Raw genomic sequence first — 11420 nt, 5'->3', positions numbered from 1 at the left:
ACTCGATTCACGAGATGTGACGCGTGTGTGTGCGTGTGATGCTTGGCAAGCTGAGAGGCGGCGGCGGAGGAAGAGGAGTGCGTGTGAGCTCTTCTCTTCTCACTTACTTATATGGGTGACTTCCTGGACTACATCCCTATAATCCAACACAAACCAGGTACCACTATGAAACAAAAAATCCATGTCTCAATTTAAAAGAAATATACTGGATACATAGATTGGATGCTAACTAATCACCAACAAGATTTATCCACCAACAACTAAGGGTGTGTTCGGTTTGGGGATGGGGTGGAACGGAATGGAACCGTTCCGCACCCAGAGCCCGTTCCTGCGTTCGGTTGCAAACTGGAATGGAATGAAGTGGTTTCTCCAAATGGAATATTCCCTCTAGATCCGAAATGAAGTGGTTCCTCCGATTCGGCCGGACGAGGTGGAACGGGTGACTGTCACACGCTGATTAATTAAGTTTAGCAATAATTAACTAAGTTTAGCAATAATTAATCAAGTTAACACTACTTAATCAAGTTTAGCAAATAATTAGTCCAGTTTAGAATAATTAATCAGGTGATTATCTCACTCATTCCATTCCATTCTCATCCCATTCCAAAACCGAACACAGGGATGGAACCGTTCCGTGACAATTTTTTTGTCCAAACCGAACACAGTGATGGGACGGTTCCGTGACAGTGGAATGGAATGGTTCCATTCCATTCCACCCCATCCCCAAACCGAACACACCCTAAGGCATCGTACCCCTCTTTATAACACAACTTGTCTTATGCTATATGCTATGCGTAAAAGACTAAAAAAATTTATTTTCTAAAATGACTAAACAATTACTCCCTCCGATTCATACTAATTGAGTTAACTTTATTTTAGATATAGATATAACTAGTCAACAAACACGTATAAATACATCCATACTATACAAAAACAAATCAATTAATTTGAATCGGAGGAAGTATTTCTAATCATGTAGCAAGTCATTCTTCAACATCAAATTAAGCCTATATACCTGGTTAAACCATTACTTTTGAGACTATACACATGAGTACACCTGCCATTAGTTTGTTGACAAAGACGGGCATGCATCATTGGGAGGGAACATAATAAATACAAGGGGGAAAGATCGCAGCGGGGCACATTATTTATGGGATCACTTGTAGAGTTGTAGTGATGTTCTAGATTTAGGTTTGTCCTTAGTTACATCTAATTTTGACCAAAGGTGTAAGAAATTATATTAGAATCCACAATGTCAAATCTATGTAAGACCAAAATCTATTGTATAATTAGAGTGTGGCTAATTCTCAGTGAAGTGATGTTATTTAGGATTTTGTACTATACAAACCACTTGCAACTTAAAAACTCAGTTACAACCTTGCAACTGAAAGATCTAAGTTGCGACCCACCTACAACTGAAAAAATTAAGTTACATCTCCAGTTATAATTCTAACACGTGTGAATCGTGTTGCAAATACGACGGTAATGAGCTTTAACTCAACTCACCATCAGTTGAGAATTAGCACACCAGTATAATTATAGTGTAATAAAACAATATTGGTGTTCCGGTGCTGCAAGAAAGCAACTTGATATTGCGACCTAGATCCAACAAGAAGTAACGTTGCAGTGTAACTCAATCCAGTTGCAAGAAGAAGCTTATATATCCCAGTTCATCGGGTCTAAGTCCCCCTCTGAATGGCTTGAATGAGGGTTATTTTTCCTCCTTTTGATAGTTTCATTCCAACTCCCTTCTCCTCACCTTCTCAATTCAAAACAGAAAAAAATGCCTTTTTTAACCCTGAGAATAATGGCGGTATTGAATACAAACCCTTTCCTTGCAAAGCTAAGTGTGCTTGCTACAATTTGTGCTGTGAATACATTTGTTTTTACTTATTTAGTCAAATTTGAAAGCATTTTGATTTAATACAAACTAGAACAGTCGATTATACTGGAAGAGCCAGTATAAGCCAAGATGGTTAGAGTTTTTCGTTATTCTCCAAGTAGTAAAAGGTCGAAGAAACCCGCTCCAGTTCCCGATCTCTCTCTCTTCCCCAGAGCAGAGTCAGTGCGCGACCGCGCCAAGGAAACAACGAAGGGAAAACCCAAAGCTCTCCAAAGCTGGGGTATCCTTAGCACCCAAGGGAAGAGGCGACAGAGCGAGGTCCTCGGCGGCGGAGGGGAGCGACGCCAAGGATCCATGGATCGGCCCCAGGTGATTGCCTCCTCCCCCATTTCACCCACCTCTTCCATCGTCTTGTTCGTCGTCTCATGCCTCGAGTAGGAAGGGAGAACTTGCCCCAGATCTACCGGTTTCTTTGATCGGGGTTCATCAGTCCCGCGTCGGATCTGCTCAGGAGGTTTCTTGCGGAACAATACCTGAACCTCGATTGCTGACACGCGAGATAAATTGACCGCGTGAGATCTGGGCTTGGTGTGGATCAAGATTTGGTTTCTTCTACTAATTGAATTAGATCCTGTAGATTACCGCTGTTGAACCCACAGAGCTTAATCTTCTGCTCAGTTAGGATCTGATCGATACAATGTGTCTGAACGAATGATGACATGAATGTTGTCGCAGGTGGTCAGCGAGAATTACGCCAACCCAATAACGTGCCTCTTCCATGTTCTCTTCAAGGTATCAGTTTCTTCTCCCATCCCATGGAACTCACCTGTGCACCGTGCCTGCATTGGATGCTTATTTTTGCGTGTATCTGCAAAAGGCGGCGGCATTGGCGTTCTACATCCTGTTCTCCCTCTTCGTGAAGAGCTTCGTCATCATCTTCGTCGTCACCGTGCTCCTCGCGGCGCTCGACTTCTGGGTGGTGAAGAACGTGAGCGGCAGGATACTCGTCGGGCTGCGGTGGTGGAATGAGATTGACGACGAGGGCAATAGCATCTGGAAGTTCGAGTGCCTCGATGGGGAGGTTTGTTTGTGCTTGTTTAGTCTTTCTGCTACTGTTTGGGTGGTAAAATGGTGACCACAGTGTTTCCTTGCAGTCTCTTGCCCGGATGAACAAAAAGGACTCGTGGCTGTTCTGGTGGACTATTTACTTGAACGTAAGTGATGCACTATCTTTCAGTGAGCGTTTAATAGAGTAGATGCATGAGTTGGATGAATAGTCCTCTATTGAGAACTATAATAATTTGATGTTGAAGATTGTGTTCGCAATTTATATCAACATGAACTAAGCAGTTGGTCTTACTCCTAGACTTAAGATAAAAGGTCATCACAGTTTACTAACATGTTTCTAGTATATTCCTTATTCGATTTAATTTGAAAGAGGAGAAACAAGGCGTCCGTATAGATGTCCTAGATAATGATTAAGTATGTAGATAATATCTTCATTTTCTGCTTCTATGTTATTTGTTCGTTTTCAGTCTTCCCTTGGGCTGACTGTGTGTCATTGTACTCTTACTGCAAAAATAAATAAACTGCAGTCCTAATGGGATTGTACCTTATGATACTAAATCAACAATCCGTGTACCACTAGCACGCAAATGTGAACCTCGTGTATACCTTTTTATTTGGCCGATCTGCCAGTTCAGTTATTTTCCCCAACGGCATTGATGTACTGTGATCAGCACTAAGTTACAGCCGTTGTCATAGTATTGCTCTGGGAGGATTATCATGTAATAAGATGTAAATACCCGAGTCTATGTGTCAATACTCCAAAGCAATCCATGGAAGTTTTCGTTTTATCCCTTCACTACATTTTACGGTCTTACCAATTAGTGTAACAGTAATTCATATTAGAGTCTCGTAGTTCTCTTTAAAGTATAGAGAATATATTACAGCTACTCCATGTTTCAGGCTGCTGCATGGATCATTCTTGGAGTATTTTCACTCATTAGACTTGAGGCTGATTACCTTCTAGTGGTTGGAGTTTGTATGACTCTAAGCATTGCAAACATTGTGGGGTTCACCAAATGCAACAAAGGTATGGTTGTGTACTTAGTGTATTGTTTGGATTGTGACCAAAGAGTAACCTTGTAAACTTTTTGGCATGCCAATGCTCTTATATTAAGTCTAGTTCATTTATCTAGCCAACTCATGGGCAAGCAAAACATCAACCAAAATTTTGGGTAGCCAAGTTTGGTAGGGGCAATCTCGGGCACAAACCATACGCACCTTTACTCAGCATGTCTTGACTGGGGGAAGTTGTTTTTGTACTGCATTGTGCATTGCCCTCCCATCTTTTCATTAACCGCTTATTGTTCTGATAAGCAAGTAAGCACCATTATATATTGGAATCTGGAAGTAAAGCATCTTAGATGAAAAAAAATGTAATATCAGTTTTGTATGAGTTCAGTACATTTGCTAGCCTCTCTTTCTTGCTTTTCATCATCGAGCTAGTCAGTTCACCTTCTTGGATTTACTGTCAGAAAGTTTCTTGGCATATGTACATCAACATAATATCATGAAATACTATTTTCTAGACCATTGAACCTTCATTTATACCTATGTCATACCACTTTGCTTTTCCTTATTTACTTTATGAGCTCTGCTTTGGTGTTTTATGTCATATAGATAGCTGTTACGTGTTTGTATTTCTGCGTGCAATGTTGAAGCTTGTTACTATGATTTTATTACAGACATGTCTTGTGCCTGTCAAACCTGACACATTCGGTTGCTGACATTTTTATATTACAGATGCCAAGAAGAACATCCGGGCTTTTGTTGAAAACTCTGCTCAAAACGCCATCACATCCCGCATCACATCATCCCTACAATCAGCATTTGGTATCTGAAGTTCTGGTTCCGCAGAGGCCCAAATGTTACATACAACAGTGTACAATCTGTCAGAAGAATATCAGCTTGTGATATCCTGTTTTCATATGATTTTTTGACTTATACACCATATAGGTCAATTTTGATTGGAGTGACACAATGACCGAAACAACGTACCGTTTAGCCCTAGATGAATTGCACACTTGTCTCATGCCCTAAAGAGCATACTTTCTGCATTTCTTGTACTCTAGCCTGGACGTTGTCAAATGCAAAAGTGTCTGTTGTTGATACTAATACTTAGTTAATGGCATGAAATTTTCTTGTCCTTAATTATATGCACATGACTCAATCCATAACATATATTTTTTTCCAGGGATATCTAGAATAGTAATAGTGTACACGATTGAATAGAAAAGATAACGAAGTGGCAACAAAACATCACAACTCACAACTCAAAAAGGAAAAGGAAATCATGAGTGAACAACGAATTGGAGATTTGAAGGGCCACTCTAATTCACATGATGATTCTTTAAAGGGAGCTGATCCTGTCCACCCAACCCCACTCCGTTGATTGGATTAGTGGGCCTCCGTGTGAAAACATTGCTCTCTTTTTTGCTTGCTGGGCAGTTCTTCTGACGGTGTTGTAGCTGCTCGCTCCCCATCTCTTCCTTTTCCCCACCGTCTCCTCCCGTACATTCCTCCTTTTGTCTCCCATAGATCTCAGGTTCCACTTATCCATGTTGATGTACCCTCTTGTCCATCAGTTCTCCAAATATTGTAAAAAAAATTACTCCCCCACATGGATTTTCTCCTTAGAATCTCATGAGTGCCACTATCCTTGCTCATGGAGCCATGACAGAGCATGAAATGAAGTGTGGCACCATTGTTTGATGTGCTATTGAGATCAGAAAGTTGTCGGGACTGCAGGGTATGCTAGGGCCCAAAAATGTTGGTGGTCAATAAAACCGTGTTGGTATTTTTTGTATTATTGTTTAGCTCTTTTGACATATTACAGGCTTATATATTGTCTACTGCAAATTCTTTGTGTTAATATTGCGCATGTGTAAGTGTTGGACGCGTTACTTTACTTCACAGTATTACAGGCTCTTTTGACATATTACAGGCTTATATGTTGTGGATCTATGTTTGGTTTCAATGTCTATTGCGAACAGATCGTGATTTGCTACATAAGAATTTTGTTTTTGTTGCATATGCGTATTTGAGACGCTGGCATGTCTTTTTTGCATTGTTTTTATCTTCGCGGTTGAAATGTTGCATATGCTCACCAAAATTTGTTACCTGCGGCAAATTTTGGTTGCAATGATGGAACATTCCTGAATCATGACTTGAGTGTAGATTTTTATTTTTTTGAGTCACGGACAACTTTGGATGTTCTTGTTCTGCTATCTTTTGGAGATGCAAAGTAAAACTATCATACATCAATTTTCATGAGTTGCGGGAGCTTGCAGCTGGCATACATTGTCTGTACACATACACCAACAATGTAAAATAATTATACTGAACATTACAGAAGTCCAAAAAAATCAACAACTTTTTAATTGCAACTGAGGGAGCTATCGCCTATTGTGTACAAGGAGCCAATGAAACAATCAGCTGCAACTGATCTGTCAATCTCGTTATCCATCGTTCGTTGTCATCTTGCTTCATCTTCACTATTATCCACCCATCCATGATTCATCCAAAGTTTATTTTTAGCAAGTAACCTTCTTCCTTTGTAAGTAAGGTCCAGATGATTCGTTGATCGATGAGCATCAAGACACAGATGATGGTTTCTTCGAGGCACCATTGATCAAGCTTGCCAGCTTTACTCTAGGCTTGGAGTACTCACCACTCATAGCATGCTTGGCGGCAAGACCGCTTCCAAAATCGGTGAAGTGCACGCCGTCCCAGCTCAACACCTTCGCCTCCGGTTCGCAGAGATCGCCGCATCCATACTTTCCTGGGTTGAAGTTGTAAGGTGGGCCACCGTTTCCACAGCACACCATTAATGGCCACTCAATCCCTGAAGTACAACAGGAAGAAGATGAGTTGTTATCAATGGCAGTTCTGAATTCAGCAAGTGTTTTGAATTTCGAAAGCTGAAGTTTAAAAGTGATATTCAAATTGCAGCTGTTCATACCATATTTTGTGTGGTTGGCAACGAAGCCGTACTTGATGGCGAACATGTCGGTGTATACAACCGTGGCGTCCTTTCGGCGCAACCGTACCTCGTCGCAGAGGTCGCTCAGCTTCTTGTTAAAGGCCTGCGCTGCCCGGTTGTAGTTCGCAAGGCAGCCGTGCGCGTCATGTTCACCCTCCTCCCGTGCCACCATTGCCGGTAAGCAGCCAAGGGCTCCTGTGCCATGTATCCAGAACTTCCTTGCACCGTTGTCGTACAGAATCTAAAACAAATGGCGCCAACAAAAGCTTCTGTCAGTGTAACTACTTGCTAGTCACTACACTTGACAACTGTACATTTCAGATAGTGAATTGCACCCTTAATTTACCCGAATCGCATCTCCGATCTCGCCGACAATCGTTCTTAACTTCTTGTCCCACTGATCAGATGGTGTGTGCATCACACCCGCGACGTCGTTGTGGCCAATGTCCATCATGTACAGCGCATTCTCGAAGCCCTCCTTGTTCACCGGGCCCTTCAGTCCTGCAACAACACATCGTTGATCACTATCTTAAGATACATCCTTCCGTCTCTTGCAGATTTTAATGGTGGCACAGAGCTGACGAGACGAAGGTAGCGAACCTCGCTCGAATAGCTCCAATGATCTGCGCTTGAAGTAGACAAACTGGTCGACCTGGACATTCAGCGAGTAGGGAGAAACGCCATGCGACACGGTTGAGCCGGCCATGGCGAAGTTGACACCATTGCTGTAGTCAGAGCCCACTCCCTTCAGGTATGGGTTCAGCTCGTGCGTGTTCAGACTCGCACCTGAAAAGATGATATCATGGAATGAGTAAAATTTCCAGCACTAGACAGTTAGCAGTGAAATCTACGTGCCAATGTTCCATCAGCGGTTTCACCGCCGAGTAATTTGGTTCTGAAAGTTTTGTTACCAGATTATGGCTGGCAATTGTAACAAAAAGTTTCCAGAGCTAAAACAAAACCTCTGTCAATTCAGAACATGACAAAATTCTTTTCCTCCCGTGGTCTCTCCTCTCAGCCGCCGCCCTAACCCTAGCCGCCTCCAGTTCATCCTCCTCCATAGATTGGTTCCCCCTCCTCCGGTCGGCTTCGCCGGCGTCAGGAGGAGTGGGGAACCCGATCTATGCGTGGAGTTTTGAATAAAAGTATTGTTTTCATTAGATTATGTTAGGATTTTGGTAGCCGTCTTCTTGTTGGTTTTCCCTCAATGGAGATGGCATCGTATGCAATAAGTGATCTTCGGACTTTCGTTCGGCGACGAGATCTTCTTCCCGGCGTCAATGGTGGTGTTGAACAATCACAATTTTCTAGGTATGGGTCTTCGGATCTTGCTTCGCCGCATCGATTTTGGATCTTTTGTCGTTGTTGCCGCGAGGAGGATTATCCTCGCAGTTTTTGTCCCGGCTGCTACGTCCTCGACAATGGTGATTCGTACTCTCGGCTCTCCATCGACGACGACAAAGCTAGTTGGTTATTATTTCCTGATATACTGGTGTTGGTACTCTTGCCGATGTTGTATGACTGCTTTAATGGTTGCGTGCGTGCACGCAGTCTTGGCATTGCGGCTCAAAAAATTATGGGAGAACTTTCGTCGGTATCTACGAGGTCTATGGTTCGTTATGTATATTTGGTCTGCCTTCACAAGAGTACAAGATTGTGTTCTGGAAGAAGAAAGAAATTGAAGACCTCGAAGATTTGTTACTATCTTTTAGACTTTATTTTGTAATCGTTGGAGTCAGTTCATGTATCTCTACCATGTACTATTTGTTACTATGAATATATGTGGTATTGATTGTCAAAAAAAAAAAAAAGTTTCCAGAGCTGCAAGTGTGTCCTAAACTTGACTAGTTCCAGACCTTATCCGGTTATCCCTCACATTTACATCTCGAAAAATAAATGGGTCGGACCGCTTGTTAACTAAACCTTGGCCCAGGCACAAGTTACAACCAAAGGTTATCTGTCACAGTGAACAATAGGCATTGCACAAGCCCACTACCATGTGCATCTCAGTCATACAATCCAGATGTGTGTTATCTCTTGTACTTGAGATTCTAGTTGAAGGTTAAAACTTCTATGATAACATTGTCGATAAATAGCTTTACCTAAATTCATTGCTACTGGAATAAATTCATTTTGCTATATTTGCCAAAAACTTGGTAGCTTATGAATTACATATCATGGATCTCAGGGAGCAATAACATTATGGATGGGTCTGCACTCCTCTCCATGTGCACACAGATGGAATCTGAGAACTTTGAATTAGCACATGGTGACACATTCGTGATAGGATCATGGTGCGCCAATTGCCCTTCTAAGCAATTACTAAAATTGAATCGAAACTTATAAGTGTGCGGAAACAATTCTTTAATAACCCACTCCATTTCCACTACAGATGTAGTACAAAGTCTGACCAATCTAGCATAATGTAACATGAATGATCTGCAATGGAATGATTCCTTGCACGGTGGCATCGCCGTGGTACAACCATTTAAGAAAACAAACGGGACGAGAAAACCATTTGGTTGGTGGGCTCAAACTCTAACTGCTATATGCCGTGTTCTAATCACGTCTTTAATCGCAATTTCACCCTGTTGACCCAGCAACTGACACACCAGAGGGCACAAAAGTAAACTATCAGCTGCATGGTTCGTGATTGGTGAGCTAACTTTCAACTTATTATATCAACTGCTTTCATTGGTTAATATCTAAACCAATCCCCTACTCTTTTTTTTTTGCAAGATAAATCCCCTACTCTTTTAGAATGCAAAATATACAAACATAAAGGACGGCTTGGCCCGTGCCTAATCACGCGGTAAGTGCCATGCTGAACAAAGCTGTTCTATAATTCATAGCTTCCTTACTGTTACTTATTCACCTACTTCTCCTATCAATCTTCTTTGTCTCCACACACTGAGAAAAGCAGCCAAGCCACAAGAACAGTCTTCTGAAAAACTTGGATCATGGAAACACGCAATGGAATTGTTCCGGGTTCTCAATTTGTGATTAACACCTGCTTGCATTGGTTTTAAGATCTAGCACAATCCACTTTTTAGGATTCACAATATACTAACACAAAGGTGTGTTTGGTTTGGCCCATGCCTAATCACGCCTAAATCACGCGCTAAGCGCCACGATAATTTTTTTTGGGAGCTAGCCATCCTTTTATGGCTCCAGCTCCTATCACCCTCTTTGTCTGATTGTCTCCACTGAAGGGAGAGGCAGATAAGCCACAAGAACAGGCCTTCACCAAAACTTGATTCGCGCAAACACGCAATGAAATTGTCCTGTCCTAATCCAGCAAGTGTCATGAACAAGCCAGCCACACCCAAGTACAATTACCAGGTCAAACTTACAAGCTATAGGTTTCTTTCCAATTGGCAATGAGAAGGACAAAAAAATAAGAAAGCAGCCATTGTTAGGCATCACATGCTTGCGACTACTGCCTCAACCACCGTTCTGTCAGCACCCGATTTTTTTAGCCCCCCTTCCACGTTGAAGGCGACATGACCTTGTTGACCTGACTGCTCGGGAACACTCATCCATCCACCTACCAACCCAATTAACAACTGTTGCTGAACTAGTTGAAGGTTAGCCACCCAAATTTTGGTTTCTCAAGTTTGTGTTGAATCGGCAAGGATTTCAGACGTAAGAGGGGAAATTTGACTCGTTGCGATGATGCAATTAGCCTAGCTGATGCAGCTATACTGGTTCATATGGTGATTTGGAATTGATGAAGAGCACCTAATAATTAATAAGTACTATGTCGTATTTGGAATTGAGGACTCGCTCCGGCGAGATGTGCTTAATAATTGCAGCGCCGCCGGCGGATGGATGATGGATATGGTGGTTGAGCAACTCACAGATGAAGTCGATGATGACGCGGCCGTCGGAGAGGCGTCCGGTGGGGTGTCCGAAGTAGGTGCGGCCCTCCGGCGGCATGATGTTGATGCCGCCGGCCGCCGCGACGCCGCCCGTGTCGGAGTTGGAGTCGCCGAAGTTGAACAGCACGACCGGCGGCTCCTTCTTCTCCTCCACCTTCTCTGCCTCCGGCTCCGGCTCCGGCTTGGCGACCACCGCCGCCACGGCCTGCCGCGCTGCTCTTTCCCCGGCTCCGCTATTGGCCACGACGGTGCCGAGGTTCTGCCGCACGGCGCCCATGGCGGACGGGGACAGGAAGGTGAGGGAGAGCACGATGACGGCGACCCCCACCGCGGCGAACACGCAGTAGTACTGCAGCCGCAGGCTGACCATTTTCCCGCCGCCGCCGCCGTTGGGCCCGCCCGCCGCCATGGCCATCGGTCGATGCCTTGCAGCTTCTTCTTGCTTCTGCTTGCTGGTCTCCTTCCCCGGTCTCTCTGTCTCTCGACAGCGGTGGAAAGGTCATGCTTATATACGGTGGGATCTTCTTCTTGGGTTAGTGGTCTAGTGGAGCGAGTTGATCAATTCGACAAGAGAGTGACGTGAAGGTGGAAATCTATATTAGCGCGATTTTTTTTTAGATAAAAGGCACTCAAGTGCCCAACTTTGAAT

General features: G+C 43.3%; 2 protein-coding genes across 2 annotated transcripts; one reads left to right on the top strand and one right to left on the bottom strand.

The window, feature by feature from the left end:
• The first annotated feature begins 2033 nt into the window (after positions 1-2033).
• On the top strand, positions 2034-5023 carry LOC124708307 (Golgi apparatus membrane protein-like protein ECHIDNA). The gene is made up of 6 exons (XM_047239986.1): positions 2034-2212; positions 2579-2635; positions 2721-2924; positions 2998-3057; positions 3812-3938; positions 4652-5023. The coding sequence occupies exons 1-6, from the start codon at positions 2198-2200 to the stop codon at positions 4747-4749; spliced, it is 561 nt and encodes a 186-aa protein (XP_047095942.1). The 5' UTR covers positions 2034-2197; the 3' UTR covers positions 4750-5023.
• A 1130-nt stretch (positions 5024-6153) lies between these two features.
• LOC124649475 (GDSL esterase/lipase At1g09390-like) lies at positions 6154-11215 on the bottom strand. The gene is made up of 5 exons (XM_047189100.1): positions 10751-11215; positions 7491-7676; positions 7237-7391; positions 6870-7131; positions 6154-6752 (listed from the first exon to the last, which is right to left on the bottom strand). Exons 1-5 carry the CDS (start codon positions 11184-11186, stop codon positions 6502-6504), a joined length of 1290 nt encoding a protein of 429 aa, XP_047045056.1. The 5' UTR covers positions 11187-11215; the 3' UTR covers positions 6154-6501.
• Positions 11216-11420: the final 205 nt, after the last annotated feature.

This window comes from Lolium rigidum, chromosome 4 (assembly GCF_022539505.1).
Source record: "Lolium rigidum isolate FL_2022 chromosome 4, APGP_CSIRO_Lrig_0.1, whole genome shotgun sequence".
Taxonomy (NCBI): domain Eukaryota; kingdom Viridiplantae; phylum Streptophyta; class Magnoliopsida; order Poales; family Poaceae; genus Lolium; species Lolium rigidum.
Note: the sequence above shows the minus strand (reverse complement) of the source record. Positions and strands in the feature narration are given on the sequence as shown.